The following is a 19,174-nucleotide window of genomic DNA, read 5'->3' on the forward strand; positions in this document are numbered from 1 at the left end:
TTTATGCTTTTTGCTCCTGTGTCTGTAGGCCTGGAAGCGATGGTGTACCCAGATCCTCTCTGCTCTCAGGTATGTGACTGATCCGGCAGCCTAGCCATCTGTATAAGGGTAGCCTCTCTCGTGCTAGGATATTAAAAGCTGTCAGCATATGTGCTGCCAAATGTTAGCAAGCTTCATGGAGCGAAGCCTGGAGAGCACTTTCAGTCACCCAGCCTGATTCTTACCCCAGTCGTGGTCTGCAGGGTGTCAGCTAACAGGGTGTCAGTTCCTGCAACAATCCCAGAGTCTTCAGGCAGACAGTACTGAAGCCTCTAAGATACAGAAACAGGGGCAGTGTAGGCTTTAGATCCCAACGGTTGCGACTGGTGGGATGAGTACAGGAGTTGAGCATCAGGGAGCTCTGCAGAGTATCCAGCTTTGTAACCAGGGTCTAATCATGGCCAAGAGGACGTTTGAAAGATGTCTCAAAGAAATCAAATTCCATGTGAGAGCAGTGAGGAAAATTTTCTTAGTCTTGGTGGGCTGCAGCCCTGTAGCATGCAGTGAGTTCGTAATTACTGTGGTGTGATATTGCTAGAAGTGTATGTGGATCTGTACATTTCTTGATGATGCAGATCTTCTGCAGCCATCTTAGTGCAACCCAGGTGAATAGAATGTGGGGGTTTTGTTTTGGTTTTAAAGAGTCTTCTCCGCCTGAGCCTGAGGTGGTGTGTAGCTAATAACAGCCTTGGAAAAACAATAACTCGGATGCCAGAGCGCGACTCCCACTCCGTAGAGAAAATTCTGTTGCCATTTGGCTAAATATAGCTGGGGATGAATAGCTGGGGTTCTGATAAGCCTTTGGGAGCTGGCGGTCCGTGTTTGCGCTGGCTGCTAACATAATACCAAGCTGAGTGAGGCGCAAAACCCGGTAGCTTCAAGTCTACCTGCGACCCCAGTGCTGGAAAGGTTCATGCCTGCTGGAAAGCACAACCAATCGTGTTTGTATAGCAGTGAGTGCCTTTTTGATGCCCTGTAGGTAGGGCCTGAATAAGGCTCTGATACTTTTGGTATACGATTGGAACACTTTTAGCACCCACCTAGCAGTATGGGGGTGGATGAAATAGTTTCTTTACCCCTGGTGCCCTGAGTTTCTTGGGAACTGATCAGTCCCAATCCTGATCAGTCAGGAACTCTTTCCCCCGTGTTCTGGAGATTGTTGTTAGAGACAATTGCTTAATTTTCATGATTATCTCCTACCTGGAGGCGGATGTACAGTCACGTAACTGTACCTCCCTGCTATTACAAGTCCCTGGCATGTGCCCTTTGCCCTCCTGTGCTCTTCTAATGTTGCTTGAGACAGGGAAGGGATGAAGGGGGGGATTCCTGGCCTCAGCCTCTGTCGTCTCCTGACCAGTGCTCTGTTCTGAATCCCTAGCTACCTCCACTCCTGTGATCCCCCAATCATCCATGGTAACCTGACCTGCGACACCATCTTCATTCAGCACAACGGACTGATCAAAATTGGGTCAGGTAAGGCTTGTGGGAGGTGACCCTTGCCTACGAGACAAACTGCTCAAACAGAAAAAGGCATCTAATCCTTTCAGGATTATCTGGCGTAATAGGCCTGTATGCACGCATGTTCCTCCACCTGCATATCAGCTGTGCCAGAGATTGGTGGTCGAATTCATTTTTGGTTGGACCACCTTCAGGCGTAGGAGGGACTGATACTGGATACAGTTTCCCTTGTTAACTCCTTCCTCAGTTTTTGATCTCAAGAGTCTGACCTGGGAAATGGTCTGAAACTTTCAAGTTTTGTATGCACGTTATCCTTGGATTCATCTGCTGTGCAGTCTTTTTCATGTTAGTGCACACAGAGTTCTCTTCCCAGTGTTGTGGAGCTTCGAGAGCTGTCTGGAGAGCTGCGTCCACTGAGGCCACATGAGTGCTTCTTGTAGCAACCAACACTTGTAGTCAAGCTTGTAGACTCTGGCTGCAGCAAGCTGCTTGCCTTGGCATCCTCATCCAGCATCACTCGCGTTGGCCTGGACTTCAGGGTGCTAGTTTGCCTTGGGCCTGTTTGGCAAAGACGTGCCCTGTTCAGACAGACACCCTGTGCCGAAATGTTTTCTTTCATAAGAAAGAAGTGTTTTTTCTGGCAGTGCAGTGTGTCCTTGCATACTCTGGGGTGGGGTTTTTTTTTCACCTTTGCTATCCCTATGTCTCTAAAAATCTGTCTGCAGTCAGGATGCGTTATGTTGTACCTTGACATAACCTCTGAAGTAACAGCTTTGCTATCCGCTGTCCAACTTCTGCAAGTATTCTCGAACCCGAGGAGTGTGCATTTGCCATCCTGTGGGCTTTTGTCTGTGAATTCTTGGTTTAATGTTGACAGTGTACAGGAAAGAATGTCCTGCTTCACATGTCATCTAAAAATAGCCTCTCTTCATAAACTGCAGACCTCTGTGGCTTTTCCTTCCATCAGAGAACTCTTGTGTTGTCTCTTGTGTTCCAGAATTGGGGTCTCTGTTCTCTGTAACAAACCTCTGATACACGCTTGTACCCAGGGAGACTGGGTCCTGGCAGAAGGAACACTCGGTTCTCTATCTGCCTGTAAACTTGGTGACTTGCTCTTCCTACAGGCTAATGGCATCGTGGGGTTCACTTTATTATCTTTCCCTGACTACCCAGATGGGAGAAATTTCCAAGAGTTGTGTACATCTGATACCTGTGTGCTGGCAAACATATCTGGCTCCCTGGCATTCAATTCAGGGCACTTATGGGAAGTCTGTTGTAGACTCGAGTACGTGAGAGATCCTTCTCTTCCCAGTTTAGAGTATTACACAGCTGCAATGGTTCTGATTGGTAGCCAGCACTTCGTTTGTGAAAACAAACCGCTTGAAGTTGGTACCTAGAGCCGTGGCTTTTTATCAGAAGGAGGTTCTGCAGATCAGCAGGGTGACATTCTCCAGAGCATTCAGCTTCCCAGTGGTGCCATTCACAGGCTGTCTGGAAGGCGGCTCTTGGAGCGTGGGTCACCAACAGTTGCCTCAAGGGAGTTACACCTTTGCCTACTCCCTCCAGTTCCATAGAGCTTTGCTTCTGTTAGGCGTGGTGGGAGGGACAGAGGCAATTAGACAGATGTGCTCCTCCAAAGAGTAGCGGGTGTCCGTGTGCTGTAAGACAGCAAGAGGACACGTGCTGGGAGCGTGGCTGTGCAGGAGCAGCGCTTAGTCGCAGTTGTTGCTGAGCAAACTTTCTTCTGTAGGCTGCCTTGATCACCTTGTGTTCAGAAGTGAAGTGATTTATCTGGGAGATTCTGGTCCTTTCTTAAATAAAAAAGGAAGTGAGCTCAAGTGGAGTTGTGGTCAGCAGAGGAATCCTCCAGATGTGACGGCTGTGGCTCCAGTGCAGGCTGGAATTAAAGTTGCCGGTGTTGCAGAAAGTATTCTTACTCCTGTAGTGCCCACCCAAGGAGGGGTCGAAACTACGTCATCAGAACTGCTGGCTGTACTCGAGCTTGGGATTCTCTAGCACTGCTGACTGCGTGGTAGCCAGACAGGCTATTTTCGTGTCGGGGTCCTAGAGCGACACTGACAGTAGTAGGCCCGTGCTTCTTGCTTCATGTACTTACTTCTTACGGCTGGACGGTATCTGAAAACTCTCCTGTTTTAAAGACAGGAGAAAGAAGCAGGACAGTGATTCTCATGGATTTAAGGGGAACAATGATTCAGTGCACTGTGATCTGCTCTTTGATACTGTCTGTCCCAAGCACCATTCTGGGCTGCGCTCCTGAGAGCTCCCCTTCCCTCTGCTTTAAGCAAATGAGAATACTTGCTGAATGTGGGGCTAAGTCTGGGGAAAGGGAGCTGCTACTGTGTTCTGCAAAGCATCCTTCTGCCTGCTGGGTGAGGAGGCACTAGAAGAGCAGTGCCTGTGACTTGTGTCGCATCGGACACGGCCGGTGCTTGTCCCTGTCGCACCTCTTCAGGCGTGGGAGCAGCCCTTTTGCCTGTTGCTCCTTGCTGCTGCTTCAGGTTGCAGAAGCATGTGCGCTGGCAGGACTGACCAGTGGTTTTCTTGTTCTGCGTGTCGTGGCTGGATTCTAGAGCCACCTGCGCACTGCAGAAAGAAAAGAGGTTAGTGGTAAGGTGGTGCTGTTACTATTGCATTGAGTTTTGGAAGGAGGGATGAAATCTTTATGTGTGGGGGTCATCCGTGGGAGAAAAAAAGGAGTGGGAAAGAGGGAGGATTTCTCATACTGCTTAAATGCAAAAGCCATCCATAATCCATTAATTTACTAACCTTTTCTATTTTTTTTTTTCAGTGCCATAAAGTGCAGGGTTAATAGATTTAAGGAGGAAAAGTGTCATATGACTGGGGAGCTCTGGAGAACTTGTGATGAGGATAGGAAAGACGTCTGCAGTTCTTAAACTTGCCACTGGTGTTCCCAGAGACTGGAATGTTCCAGCTGCTTTCTGGAGTTGTGGTCAGATGAAAATATTCCCTGTGAGAGGTCCAGGCTGTTTTCGGTGTACTCTTCCACAGGATCCACATGCAACACCATATTGCATCTGTGCATGTCTGTATTGTCTAACAAGTGGTCCTGCAAAGGGAGCACGCTGCAAGATGTTTTACTGTGACAGGCTGAAGGTGCTCTGGGTGTGAAGGAGAACAACAGCGTGTTTAGACAGGGTGTTCGGCGCTGCGGCTGCTTGTGTTAAACAGTGTTGGGGGATGTTTCTTGTAATTGGCATTGGGAGTGTAAGAACCAGTCACAGGTGGAAAGAGGGGATGGGTTTGAGTTAAAAATCCTTTGGGGCAGCTCTTGGAGTGCCCCAACAGAACTGAGGGCTCAAACTGAAGTGTCTTGTAATGTCTTCTGGTGCCCCTGAGACATGGCAATGTATTAGCACGTGCTGAGGGAGGCTTCCAGCAGAGCACAGGGTTGCAGAGCTTAGTGTTGTGCTGGTGTATTTCCAGCTAGTGCCTCCTGGCACTCTGCTTATGCTTTCCTGTCTTCAACGTGCCTGACCTCTAGGATTCGTTATATATTTAATTGCAGTCTGTCCAGAGTCTCTTTTTGGTTCCAGGCCAAGGTGCCAGGAGGCTGAGTCTTGCTTGGTATGAACTCTGCTATTAAATTACATGGCCAGGTACACGAGCATGGGTTCTGCTGCCAAGATCCATGCCCAGGAGAAGCTGCTGGGGTGTAGAGAAAGGTAGTTGTCCGCTGAACAGCGTGCTAAGGGACGGTACAGCATTTGCAGAAAGAACAGAATTTCCAGCTGCTTAGCCTTGGAGTCAACCATAGTCTTCTACTTGGTCAGAGGTGTCTTGTCTCCCTTGCCCAGTCTGGTTCTCAGTTAGAAACACTGATGTTAGTTATGTAAATTTATTTTAAAATGTGGCTGGAGGCAGGGCCAGACTCTCAGTCTTGTCCATGTTTTGCTGTGATTCTGACCTAGCTGTCTCTACCGATGTTAAGTGCTTGCTGTTTCATCAACTCATTGACTTCTATCTCGTTTTACTTCCCGCTTACGGGCTGCTCTGTTACCAACAGTCTTTCATAGGATATTTGCTAATGGTGAGCAAACTTCTCCGCTCCTGTGACGTGACTACCACTGTATATGTAACGTACATTATTTTATTTGTGTGTGTGTGTATATATATATATATTTATATATATAATGTGTGTGTGTATATATTTGTAGCACACACAAAGGTACACACTCTCTGTAATTTATTTAAACAGTGTTCCCTTGCTATAAGGCTGGTGTGTAAAACTGTTGGGCTTAGGTGCGTCCTGCCTCGAGACCTTGTCTTCTGTGCTGGGATGCAAACTGTTCCTGGGCTCTCAGCCAAAGCCTTACAGAGAGGGAGCGCTGCCCTTTGTGAAGTCTCCTGGTCGTTAGTTCTCTTCCTCCCCTTGTCCGTAGAGTGTGCTAGTCCATGGACCCTCGTGCATGCCGGCTCCCGCATGTCAGCCAAGCGGATGCATCGGTCTGAGCTCTTCCCAGCTGAACTTTCCACATACATTAGGCTCTTCCCTGCTGCTGCTCTGCTAGACTTGGCTGGGCACCGAACCTGGACTAGCCTTTGCTTTGTGCTTGGCTATCCAATTGCTTGCTTGTAGTTTGAACTCCTTAGCTGTTTTGTTTTTAAGATGAATGTTTCAGTGAATGTGTCTGGCTCCCAATGGCCAGAGAGAGATCCCACCCAAATGAGTCCCTAATTGGGAATTAAGGTTTACTGTTTATGTTTCCCCAGACAAAGCTCTGGTTTTGGGAGACTTGCGTGTATGAGGAGGGAGTTGGGCTGGCGGGAGCTAGAGAAGGATTTGAGTGCTGCCATTTGTAACCCTGTTAAACAGAACACTGCGTTTACATTTACAATAATGATTGATTTTATCTTTTGCCGTCAGGGTTGTTCTCAATGGTTAGAGTTTGTTTCTACTGAGATGGGAACCTACGATCTGTCAGCCGGAGGTGACAGAAAGGGAAGGGCCTGTCCAGGTGGGCTCTGTGCCTCCTTAGCCTTTGCAGGAGGAAGATGTGGCGTGCTGCTCTGCATCGCCGGCGGAGTAGAGGCGCTCTCAAACCGCTAAATCTGGGATCTTGCGTAGCCGAGGGGGAAGCGGATGTAGTCGGGGCTTGCAGCGTTGGAAGGGCAGATTTCCTTGGGGATGGCTTGTTTACCGGAGCACTACGAGCTGGGCAAGTCGGGTGGTGGCAGTCGTGTGCCCAGGCTGCCGTTGGGGTGGAAGAGGCAGGGTGCTATGCCAGCGGCGGACAGACCGGTCCAGGAACAAGCCCACAGAGTGGGAACATGGCTGAGCCTGGGCTTCAGCGTGGGTTCAGTCATGTGGATGGCAACAAGGCTTAAGACTGGCAAGCCGTTTCTCAGAAATCAAGCCACTGCTGCGAACAGAACAAAAGCCCCTCATTCTAGCAAGGCAAGAAGGGCCTCAGCCAGTGGTCTCCAGGCTTAAGAAGTTGCTGTGGTGTCTCACTCGTGCTCAAACAGCGCCAAATGGCCATGAAATACTGAGCTTTCTTGGCTGGTTTCTTGAGAACTTTGTTTTAACAGTACTGTCTTACCACTATACTGTTCATATGAGAGCTGGAGATTGTTTAATCCTTAGATCTTGAACAATGATTTGGGTTTGACAACACTAAATATAGGGTATAAGGCTCCTGTTTCGCTTGAGCAGTGAGCTAATAAGGTTATGAGTGACATGCTTTCATAACTGATCTTATTTTAGTCATTACTTCACTCTCTTGGGTTTTGTTACCTGATGTTTAAAGACTTGTCATGCTGTTTTTCGCATCCTTAACAGACACCTGAGATGCTTAGTAGGTGATGTAGAAATAAAATAGAGGTTACTGGGGTATCTTGGATCTGGCTTTTTTTAACTAAGGCAAGTGTAGTTTAGAGAAAAAATAATGGATAGTTGAAATTAGTGGACATAGAAAAATCTGTCATAAAAATTGAGAACTTTTTCACCAATGTTGGCATTTATTTAGGAAGATTTAACATGGATTTGTGTGGCTTAGCTTCTAGCCGTACAGTTTTGTGTAGAGTCAAGCACGTCCTGTACCAAGCCAAACATACTCAGTTGCTTAGAAACTTGGCAAAACTAAGGCAGGCTTTCACGAGCAGAGGAAAAGGTTTGTGTCTGACTACAGGTGCTGTTGGGAATGAGATCTGGCAGATGAATAGTTTTGAGTGGAACTTCTTTTTTGCCCAGAATGCTTCAGAAAGTCTGAAGTGGTATCTCAAAAACAACATAGACCAAGGTGAGACAAAGCCTTAAAAAAAAAAAAAAAAGTAGAGATTCTCAGTGGTGTAAAAGCCTGTCATAAAATGAAGATTCTTCACATTTGGATTGTTCTTGAGAAACGCCGTTGAACAAACGGGGTGGAATAGCATGAGGTTAATTTCTAATTGTAATAAATTGACAGGCATCTCATGATCTAGCTGCTGTTACGACTACTAGAGTGGCAAAAATGGTAACCAGAGACCTGCCTTGTTTCATATGTGAGCACATACCTCCAGACAGGAGCAGTCATAGAAGCCCTGTGATTGTCACTTACCTGGCTGCTGTGGTTAGTTTTTGAACTTGCAGCTAACGCCTGACTGAATGTGTGTGGTGTGTGGTCTGGGGTGTGCATTTGCCAGGAGGGTGGTGGGTTTTTTGAAGTCAGATTCAGTGGTAAGAATTGGTGTCTTTGGCCTTGTTGCAAAGTCACTGAGTGGAATGCTTACTTGACAGATTCACCTCCTGCTGTGCCGTGATGGTAACAAACTCTCATTTTTGTTTTGTAGAAGGCTTAAAAGCTGGCTCTTGCTTGATGCGCTTGCCTGCCTTGCTCAGTCTACCTTCCTGGTGCTGCTGTGAGCCATCTCATTCATGACAACACAAGAAAACGACTATCTTCTAGACTCGTCGTTTTCATTTAAATAGGATCTTCTAAAAAGGTTTAAATTTCCCAGTTTAGTGCTCCAGGTTATGAGAACTTGCCTTTTCTGTGGTCAAATTTATTCTTTTTGCGTTGCGTTGAAGGCGCCTGCTGCTTCAGCTTTGCTGGATTGTGTTTTCTCTCTGCATTTATGTGGATTCCCAGGATGTGTCAGGCAACATGTCTTTTAGTCATCCAGGTCTTCATTTACCCCTTTTAAGCATTAGTACAGCAGTTGCATTATGCCCACCCCTTTTGGGGTCCTTTGGTTGAAAGCATGTGGAACATCAGCATTTTAGAAGGGTCCTCCGTGCCAGTTCTTGAAAGATGAGTTGAATACAAACTTGGCGAGTATTTGTGTCCCGTGTACCAGTACGTGCTCAGGGCTAACCTTCTGGGAACCAGCTCTGCAGATCGTGACCGTGGCGTCCTGGAGGACAGCAAGCTGACCACGAGCCGGCAGCGCACCCTGACAGGGAAGGTGGCCAACAGCATCTTTGGCCATGCTGGGAAGAGCATCCCTGGCCGATGGAGGGAAGTGGTCCTTCCTGCCTCTTTGGCACCGGCGATACAGCACCTGGAGTGCCGTGTCTAGATCTGAGCTCCACGGCACGATAAAGATACTGTCTTACTGGAGCGAATCCTGCACAGGGCCACGAAGACAATTTAAGGGACCGGAGCACCTGTCCGTGTGAGGAGAGGCTGAGAGAGCTGAAAGCGTTCGGGCTGGTGAGGAGAAGGCTCGGGGGATCGCTTCAGTATGTGTAAATACCTGAGGGGAGAGAACAAAGAGGAGAGAGCCAGTCTGTTCTCTGTAGTGCCCGCTGACAGGACAGGAGGCGATGGGCACAAACTGAAATATGTGTCTGACACAAGAACACCCCTGTCTTACTGTGAGGATACTCAAACACTGGAACAGGTTGCCAGAGAGGTTGTGGAGTCTTTCTCCCTGGAGATACTCAAAAACGAACCTCACAGAGTCCTGCGCAACCTGTTTAACTCACCCTGCTTGAGCAGGGGGGTTGATCTGTATTCTCAAGAGCTGCTTTCCAACCTGGCCAGTTTTGTGATTTAGGCCTTGAGGCATGTGGGCTAAGTAGTGTTTTTGCTCTGCTTTCAGGGGTAAGCTTTTCTGTTTAAGTCCTCCAAGGTCATTTGCGCAGCTTTGCTTCAGCATGTTGTGAAACAACGGTAATCACAGAGAGATGGAGTCTGAAATTCAGGGAAGTTAAACTTGAAATACTCAGACTTGTGGGATTTGAATTGCATTTTAATCAACTATGCATTTATGCTGGTTCAGTCCAAACTTCTGTTAAGCAGAGCTGCTCGAAACCACAAAATAATTTTCGTAGTCATGTTTCTGAGGACTCTGTTTTTCAGTGTACGTCTTCTGAGACTAGAAGATTCCGCTAAGTAGCTTGATCCATGGCATTTCAGTGAATGTCTTTTTCTTGGTTTTTGGATTGCATGCAATTCTTGCACTGTGGTGTGAGGCTACAGCAGTTAATTAGTGCCCTGCCATTTCAGTTGTGGAAGAACCGAGCAGGAACGGCAGTCCTGCTGCCTCTTCATCTTTTTTGTATAAATACTGTATTGCAGTCAGATGATGCAACCCAAGCAGGGGTTTGCTTGGTCTGTAGGACCTTCATTCCTCTGGTCTAGAACTTAGAGCTTGGCTTTGTCTGCAGATTTCAAATCTCTCTACACACTTTGTTCAGAATGAAGTTGTTTGTGTCATGAACTCTTCCAGATAAGGTGCTAGTAAGCTTCTAAGTCCCTGCTTAAGAGCCTGCATGCAACCAGGATTGACAGTACTTATCTTACAGGTCCTCTTTATCTGTTCTTGTGCCTACAGTCTTGCATTTCCTGCTCTGCCTACTCCCACTTTCCGCTTCCATGTAATGGACCTGGTTAAACCTGTCAGTTTAGAACCCTGAATGCTTTTTCACTTAAACATAAAAATATCATCCACCTCTTCACAAGAAATCTGACACGGCAGGAGCAGTTTCCTTCCCATCATTCCTTTTTATGCCTGCACAGTTACATGAGCCAACAACATAACCTTGCTGCAAAGGCAGCAAATAGTGTCCTGGGCTGCGCTGGGCAAAATGCTGCCAGCAGGTGGAGGGAGGGGATCCTTCCCCTCTGCTGGGCACCGGTGAGGCCACCCCTGGAGAGCTGGCTCCGGCGCCGGGCTCCGCAGCCCGGCAGAGGCGTGGGCAGGCTGGGGAGAGCCCGGCGAGGGGCCGCCGGGGGCTGAAGGGCTGGAGCGTCTGTGCTGGGGGGAAAGGCCGAGGGAGCCGGGACGGCTCAGCCTGGAGCGGAGAGGGCTCGGGGGGCTTGGAGCCCTGTCTGTGGTACCCGTGGGGAGGGGGTGAGAGGACAGAGCCAGGCCCTTCTCGGAGGCGCCCCGTGCCGGGACCGGGGGCAGCGGGCACAGACCGGGCCCCGGGAGGGTCCCTCTGAACATCGGGAAATGCTTTTCCAGAGTGAGGGTGACACGGGCACAGGCTGCCCGGGGAGGTGATGGAGTCTCCGTCCTTGGAGCTATTCAGAAGCCGCCTGGACGTGGTCCTGGGCAGCCGGCTCTGGGTGTCCCTGCGGGAGCAGGGGCGCTGGACAAGGTGACCTCCGGAGGTTCCTTCCAACCTGCACCATCCCATGATGTTACGATTCTGTATTAATTTCTGTGGAGAAGGATACCTTTCTAAGTACGTGAGGTTTTGTGTGATATCAGCTCTCTGTTGCAAGTACTGCTGGTTCTGCTTCAGCAGTATTTTCTCCGAAGTAAAGTGTGGGCAGTGTTTTAAGCAGAGATTAGTTACACGGCTCAGAAGCCACATCAGTGGATGTGGCAAGAATGAACATAGATGTAAGCAGCTGGGGGGCTGTTATCTGGTGCTGGGAACTGTATGTAGTGAACTTTTCACATACTGAACCTCTTTGCCCTTCATCTCGTTAGATATTCAACTGTTAGAAGTAATAAAATCCTCTTGCTTCTGGTGACTCAGTGCTGCAAATAACTTCTCGAACGCTGTTTACAATCCGTGCCGTAGATCTGCAGGGCTGTAGGATGCTTGTATTCTGTGATCAGCTTAGATCTGCCCCTGCTTTTCCTGTCTGACAAGGTGTTTAATGGCTGTATGCTGCTTGCTTGTTTCCAGTAGCTTCCTAGTTGCTTATTTGCTAGTCTTTGCCCTCCCTGATAAAAACGCATTTGTCACCTTCATGTGCAAATGCAGTGAACTGAGAAATGCCTTGGGTTTGTGCAGTCTTATACCCTTTTTGCAGTAGGGAAAATGTCTTGAGCATATGAGTGCAGGGGATATTAATGTGGCCTCATACCCCTCCTGGCCCTGTGGCCATCCCTTTACAGTTGCAAACGGATGGTCTGGCATTCAGCTGGTCGATTTTGGGTCCCTGTGTTGCTGGTGCGGTGCAGCACAGGTAAAGTGGTCAATCGTCCCCTGTTGCTGGATTGCACAGCAAGCCTGGGACTGATCTTAAAGGTTAGTTGTTCATCCTTTTTGCTGACGTCTGGTTTTCCTCTGCTTTCTAAGCCTGCTGAAGTCCAGAGTGCAGCGTATTTGAGCACTTTACCGGGAGAGTGGAGTAATGTACCCTTGCTCTGGAGAATACTTAGGCATTTGCAGGAGACCAAGTGGTTCAATGGCTACTTCAGGAGGAAAGGAAGGACTGTTGGGCAGACTCTCTTTCCTTCTTGCAAGGAGGAAGTGTTGAATGCAGAGCAAAGGTGGGTGTGAATTGGACACAGGACAAGATGTTTTCTGCAGCATGTAGTGTTTAAAAGGGCAAGTCACTGTGTGATCTGGCATCTCTGCTGGAACCTGCCACTGGTGACAGCTGGGAAGTAAGACCAGCAAGTGCATTCTTGGCTGACACTCCTAATGACTGACGGGCACTGAGCTGTCTGTTTACCCTGCTGAGCTCTTTGCTCTAGCATGTCCTTGAGGGCTTGAGAGGTCTAGCAAGCTCTGCATGTTCCTGTAGCAGTGCTGACTATTTCTCTGTATGGTTTTATTGTCAGATTGAGTTCAGCTTGCAAAGGCAAATTGCTTGTCCTACCTTCTACTGTACTTCATGTCTCTTCCTGTCACCTGCACTGCACGGACAGCATATTTGGCTGAATCCATTTCTAAAATTCATCTTTGCTTTGTCCCAACCAGATGGATCGGTCATGTGGTGCTCTGTCTTGTAGTCTGCCCCTGCTGTCGTCTTCTCTGTGGCTGAGAAAGGTGTATTGGTGGCTAGTGTTGGTGATCCGGCTTTCCTTTTTGACCTTTGTTGTTTGTCTTGCTTAACATCACTGTCCTGAGCCTTTGTGTGTCTGATCGTTCACAGAATTAAGAGGCATCACTAGATATTTAATGGTGGGTGGTGGGGAGCAACCATGTGCGAGTTGGTCAGAAGAGCTTGTGTCGGAGGTACCTTAAAGTGTGTATTCTTACCTTGTACAGTTAAGAGTTTGTTTTAAAATGTACACTCAGGCGGAGCTCCCCTCAAGCCTCTCTCTGTGCCGAGTGGCTTGCACACCAAGGTGATGCACCTACAATAGTGACTAGACTAGACCAAACCCAAAGTTTCTTGTTCCAGCTTCTGAAATACTGTCACAAGGTGTAACAGCGTTTTTGCCTGCCTTGTTAACATGCTGGCAGCGAGTGTTTCAGAGCTGACTTCAGTAGCAGGTTGTTGCTGTCACAGTGATGAATGGAACAGTGTGCCTGGCAAGGCTGTCTCTGCCTAAGCATACAGTGGAGAATCTGGTTGTTTTATGCCATTGCTCTGCTGTTGCATTGCTTCAGCTTTGCAGTAGCAGAGCGAGGTTATGCATTACGTTATGGGACTTCCAGCCAAGTGGCACGTGAGCTGTGACATAAACTGCTAGGCCAGGAAAAAGGCTTGCCAAGTGTGGCTCGTCAAGCCCAGCTGCAGAGCCAGTGTCTGCAACAGTGACAGAAAAACATGTTGAGGAATTCCAGAGGGACTCTGCAAGTTCAGGGGCACAAGGACCAGGCTATCAGAGGGGCCAGGTCCCTGGATGACCTACAAAAGCAAATTCAAAACTGTGCCTGTCTGTGTGTCTGAGCTGGAAGTGCAAGCCCAGCTCTTTCCAGAAAGGCTGGTGCTGCTGCAAAATGTCCGTAGGGCCTGGCTGCAGAGAAGCTCATTATCAAGTCCTCAGTGAGGCGCAGACAGAGGCTGGGCTAGGATCCATTGTCCTTGCCGTTCTGGTGTGGGAGCGCCTGTGTTGCATCACTGGCTGAGGCTTCTGTTGGTGACGCCTTTCTGTGATGGATTAGTGCCTCTTCCCTGTCCTTAAACAGGGCCCAGGAGCAGAGGACAGAACGGCTGGATGGTGACCTGGCCCTTGCCATCCGGCACGCGGCAGTAACAGTGTTTAAGGACACACTGGCAAACGAAGCTAATCAAAACGTCGTGTGGAAGATGACTTTATACTTGTCTGATTCTGCTGCATGTCGGCAGGACAGGGTTGTCCTGGGTCGTACCGTGCCAGAGTTCCTGCCTGAGGACGTTGGTCCCGCTGGATGGCGTGTGCTGAACTTCTGCAGCTCTCTGGCGGCTGACGCGGGGCCTCTCCTCCAGGGCAGGCCGCGGTGCCTCTGCCCTTCCCCAGGGCTCTGGCCCGGCCGCACAGCGGTGCTGCCCTGGCAGCAGCTCAGCTACACGCAGGGCCTTGGTGCCGGTTGCCAGACCTCTGACTGTAGAGAACTAGGTAGCTGAAGTGGGGTTTGGGGTTCCTGTTTACTCTTGCAATCCATCGTATGATAAGAAAGGCAGAACAAAGAGGAGACTTACAAAAGAAATCTTGTTTTATATCCCCGGACTGCCTGGTTAGTTCCCGGTAGGCAGAGGCTGTCGTGCATGCAACAGATGTTCGGTTCGGTGGGGTTCACAAAAACCCCTCTCTGATGGTTTGTGTGTACTGCATGCTGCACAAAGATACCCAGTATTCCATTACAAAAAATTAAAAATTCAGACGTAAGGCTTCAGAAACCCTTCTGCTCTACAATGCCCTGTTCTGCCAAAACTGGGACAAAGTAATAGTTCTTGTAGACGGGGAACAAACGCATTTGGGATCAGCGAGATCCTGCGATTGCATTACAGCCTAGGTCTCAGGGCGTTGCCAAAACCTTAGTGGTATTGGACACACTGAGGAAAAACTTGTTCTTGATCACAGACTCCGCAGTATCCAGGTGGCTGTGCATCTGCAGCAGTACTGCGGTCCTGGGTGTGATCACCCTCTGCCCCTGACCACCCCTCACGCCCACCGGGGGGTATACTATAGATTTAGGCAAAATTTGGTTTAGTTCCTGCAAGTCTCTGGCAGAAGTTCTGAAAGTCATGAGTGGCAGTGTGTGTGTGTGTGTGTGTGTGTGTGTGGTTTTTGGGGGTTTATTTTCTTGTTTGTTTTGGTTTGGTTTTTTGCGCTTTTTTAAAGAAGGCAAACCCTCATTTGACAGGATTAAATGGTTTGTGTTTTACAGTGGTGAATTATACTTTTCAGTAGAAAAGTAAATTACTTGGGGCGGGGGGAAGAACTGTTAAACCTGATCTTGATTCCTTGGCCAAAACGTCTACAGAAGGGAAATGGGAAAGAGCAGTAAAGGTGGGGAAATCCAGCTGCTGGAGAAGACCTGACTAGCCTCTCCTCTCCTAGTAGCCACCTATAGACCAGGCATACACAGCAGGCCGCTCAAGGCAGATGCTGCCCCTAGACAAAGCGAGGTGGCAGGGCTTCTCCATTGGGGGTGTCTGGGGATCTCTTTAGAAGGCCCAGTATGAGAACTTGCCACGCTGGGCAAACCTCGGGGGGCTTACCAAGTGCCGCGTCGGGGCTGGAGGCGTGGTGGCAGGGTAGAAGCTGAAAAAGGGCTGCCCCGCTGGGGGGGGTTTGGAGTCCCGCAGGCACTGATCTCGTTAGTGTTGAGGCTCTTGATAGAAACGTGGGGAACGGGCGATGCCGAGGTAGCCCAGGGGGCGATGCCGAGGTAGCCCGGGGTATCCTCCAGACGCACAGGAAGGTGTGAGAGGACTGGACAGATTCCAGTTGTGAATAACTCACTGGTGCGAAACACAAAGTGCGCGAAAGTCCAGAGCTCGTCCTTTGGGAGCTGAGGAGGATCTGGTGTCTACCCACTGCTCGAGGGAGGCATTTGACCCACTTGCCTCGTGTGCACTGTTAAAATCCACTGGGGCAGAGTCCCCAGTAGAGAGAACTGGTGTGATTGTGCATGGCCCCTGTCTAAGCAGTTGGTGTCACTGGGAAAATGCAGAGCAGGTCTTAAGAGGAAGACAAAGAATTTTGCTTAGTGCTGCGAAGCTGAGAGGACCTGGTGGTGTCCTTAAACAGGTAAGAACTAGGAATGACATCATCGTACTGGACTCCCGAGATAAGAGCTAGCAGAAGGACAAAAAGCAGCAAACTACTCGTGAATGGTTGGTTGGGAAAGTAGACGCTGGCGCTGGCCGTCGGAGCAAGCTCCGTTTCCAACGCTCAATAGGATGGTATGATTCAGTATGGGCCACACAGCAAGGCTGAGCTGCATTACCGAGGAAGATCCTTCTTTTCTGACTAGACCCCAAAGAACATCTCTCCTCTGAGGCTGGGAGCTAGTTCAGTCTCATTCCACTGGGAATCCTCTTTGGTGTGTCCTGCCCGAATCCAGGGACACCTGGAAAAATAGATACAGGTGGTTTGGCATGTCCCGTGTAAGTCCACACTGTCTGTAGCAGCACAGACCAGGACCAGTTGCAATTGTCTGGGCGGTCGACAAAGTGGGAGATGGGCCTGAGACTGTGGGACTGGGCATGTTCAAGGGTGGAAGTAGAGGTTCCGATGGGATGGTGGCTCTGTGCTCCCTGCCTGCCTCAGTTTTCTCCCTGGTGGAGCCAGGGGCTTGGGTTTGGAGAGTTGTTTGCAGGCCTCCCAGAGGTGGCTGTCCCAAAGACTTGTCTTTTATGGGGGGTCCATACTTGTATTCTGCTCGTTGTTCTTGTGGCTGGGACTTACTCCCTCCCCATAGCTCCAGGTGGTTTGTGGCGGTGGCTGTGGAGGTGCTGTTGGGGTAGTCACCTCTCCTCATTCGGCAGCTTTACTTGCCTTGTGTCATGAGGCACTTTGGTGCCAGTGCCCTGCCGACATGTGGAAGAGTTGCCTTGTAGGTCTGTCCCTCTCCTAGAGCCCTGAGGTGGTGACTAGTCGCAGTGGTCTTGGCGTCTCTGGCTGTCCCTAGGGCTTCCGTTATCGTTGAGTTGCTTGTGACAAGCGCTACAGATCTGATTTAAGTTAGGGGCTTTCCTTCCCAGCTTGTCTTCCTGTTCGGCAGAGGCTGTGGCCTCCAGGTTTGCTCTTGGAGGGTAGCACTAAGCTGCCTTAGTCGATCTGCAGCCAGGGAAACGATGGAGAAATGTGTCAGGGCAGGCGACCTGAGACGCGGGACTGGTGAAGGGCCAGCTTGGCTCCAGTGTGCTGCTGCCCCTTTGGGCCCCACAGGTGGCCCTGGAGCTGCATGTGCTCCCTAGGACCTGGTTGGGGATGGGCGGTGATTTCCTGTATCCTAAGCGTTGATGACTTTCTTCTAGTGGCACCGGACACGATTAACAACCACGTGAAGACTTGTCGTGAGGAGCAGAAGAACCTGCACTTCTTTGCCCCGGAATATGGAGGTATGGCGTGGCTGCAGCGGCAGGCCCGGTTTTGTTGGCCGTACTAATGCTTCTGAGCTGTTCTGCATCTTCTTTTCAGCTACAGGCTCATGACAGATGTCACATTAACAGTTTTGAGTTATTTGCCTGCTTAAATGCTTTGACTCCTCTGTCTTTTGATAGCAGAGGAGGGACAGAAGGCTGCAGGACTACTGTAGCCTGACACAGAGGTGGTCCTGCTGGTCCTGCTGCGTGCAGGGGTGGGCTGATAACCGAGCGCTGTTTCTGTGTTACAGAAGTTGCCAACGTCACCACTGCTGTGGACATTTACTCCTTTGGGATGTGCGCACTGGAGGTGAGCGAGGAACGCTGGCCGTGGGACAGAGAGAACTGGTTTGAGGGAAGGGGGGTGGTTCTGCGGAGACGCTGTGGTTAGCGGTGGGTTAGCTGGGTGGCAAGTGCATTGTGTTCTCCCGAGCCAAATGCACTTTACCTTGGAGGGATCCCTGTTGAGGCTCCCCTAAATGCCTCACTAAGTAGCAAGTAGCTCAGTAACGTGAAGTTCCTCCCGGAATTCCTAACGTGTAGTTCATTGCTCTGCGGGTCTCGGCCGGGTCTGAAGTCAGACCCACTGGCTGGTGGGAACAGTCACTAGGACAGACCGTACGTACTTCATGTACGTGGAGAGGAAACCCCCTTCTGGGCAGTACCTGTTCTCCTGTGGGCTCCAGAGGAGAGGGCAGACGTAGTCCGTGACTTTTCTGGGCCAGCCTGCCCTGACCTGATACAGGTGCTGGTTGCAGTCAGGCGTGAGTCTGCTGTGCCTGATCTTAGCAGCTTAGTGGTTCCTCTGTCCTTGCAGTCAGTGGGCCCAGTCTAGAAAATGGGAGTTGTCTGTAGGAGTATTTTCTGGGAAGAATTGTGAGAAAGAGCCATCACAAAGAATTCTCAACCTATGCTGCACATCCCTTAAGCAAAGCAGGAGGAGACCTGTGGAAACACAGAACTTCTAGGAAGCAAAACTTGAGTTGAATCTTACAATGTTCTCTGTAATCTTTTGCCAGCACTTTCCTAGCTGGGAATTTGTGTATGTGTTGGCTGCAGCCCGTTCTGGGTGGTGTTGTGCCCTTGCTTTCTCTGCCTGTAATACAGGGCTGTTCATGCAGCCAGGAGGGACACAGGCAGTGATCCAGTCACTGCTTCATTAGAGGATGGGAATTGTCAAGCAGAAGCACAGGCCAATGGATCATGAGATTCACAGTGGAGATACTGTCTGAGGTGATGCTGGCATAGTTTTTGGGTCTTCCTGGCAGTCTGTTAGGCTGGCAGAAACAAGCTGTCCTAATGAGGCACTCGTTCTCTCTCTGCCTCCACAAAGTGTGACCTTAAGTAACTTGGCTGTTACGATCTCACGCTTGGCAGCGCTCTGCTTGAGCTCTGTCCAGCGCAGTCAGTCCTTCTCCGTGAAGTCTGAGTCGCTGCTTTGTGTTTGCAGATGGCGGTGCTGGAGATACAGGGCAACGGCGAGTCGTCGTACGTGCCGCAGGAGGCCATTAACAGTGCCATCCAGCTGCTGGAGGACCCCCTGCAGAGGGTGAGCGGGGAGGCGTCGGCGCCCCTGCGGACGCCTTGGCCCTGCGCGTGGTCTCATGCAGCTCTTGTCTCGCAGGAGTTCATTCAGAAGTGTCTAGAACAGGACCCTGGCAGGCGTCCTACGGCCCGGGAGCTCCTCTTTCACCAGGCATTATTTGAGGTGCCGTCGCTGAAGCTGCTGGCTGCTCACTGTATCGTCGGGCATCAGCGTGAGTATGGAGTCCCGGGGCGCCGCATCTCCTGCCCGGCAGAGCCTCGCGAAGCCATCGGTACCGCTGGCATCCTGGAAGCCAAGGCCTTCGTGCTGGCAGGGACCAGAGCCTCGTGAAGCAGAGCCGCGGTCCCTGCGGAGCCTGGAGGACTGGTGCCCTGCCTGCCCCGAGTGGCACGGGAGTTGAACAGCCCAAAGCCTCTGGGTTTTTACTGCTTTTCTCAGGTCGGTGAGGACTTGC

General features: G+C 50.1%; 1 protein-coding gene across 3 annotated transcripts in view; it reads left to right on the plus strand.

Moving 5' to 3' along the window:
• The window catches only part of NRBP1 (nuclear receptor binding protein 1), a 40,835-nt gene that overhangs the window by 17,318 nt on the left and 4,343 nt on the right, over nucleotides 1-19,174 (plus strand). The window contains exons 6-12 of one of the 3 annotated variants that reach the window (XM_086460357.1): nucleotides 29-69; nucleotides 1,418-1,512; nucleotides 5,543-5,566; nucleotides 17,067-17,150; nucleotides 17,426-17,484; nucleotides 18,625-18,723; nucleotides 18,799-18,931. In XM_086460357.1, coding sequence (XP_086316483.1) covers nucleotides 29-69; nucleotides 1,418-1,512; nucleotides 5,543-5,566; nucleotides 17,067-17,150; nucleotides 17,426-17,484; nucleotides 18,625-18,723; nucleotides 18,799-18,931 — 535 coding nt within the window. The remainder of the gene's footprint in view (nucleotides 1-28; nucleotides 70-1,417; nucleotides 1,513-5,542; nucleotides 5,567-17,066; nucleotides 17,151-17,425; nucleotides 17,485-18,624; nucleotides 18,724-18,798; nucleotides 18,932-19,174) is intronic. The other 2 variants (XM_086460356.1, XM_086460358.1) reach the window with 2 other exon arrangements.

This window comes from Leptosomus discolor, chromosome 2 (genome assembly GCF_034619465.1).
Source record: "Leptosomus discolor isolate bLepDis1 chromosome 2, bLepDis1.hap2, whole genome shotgun sequence".
In the NCBI taxonomy this organism is placed as follows: domain Eukaryota; kingdom Metazoa; phylum Chordata; class Aves; order Leptosomiformes; family Leptosomidae; genus Leptosomus; species Leptosomus discolor.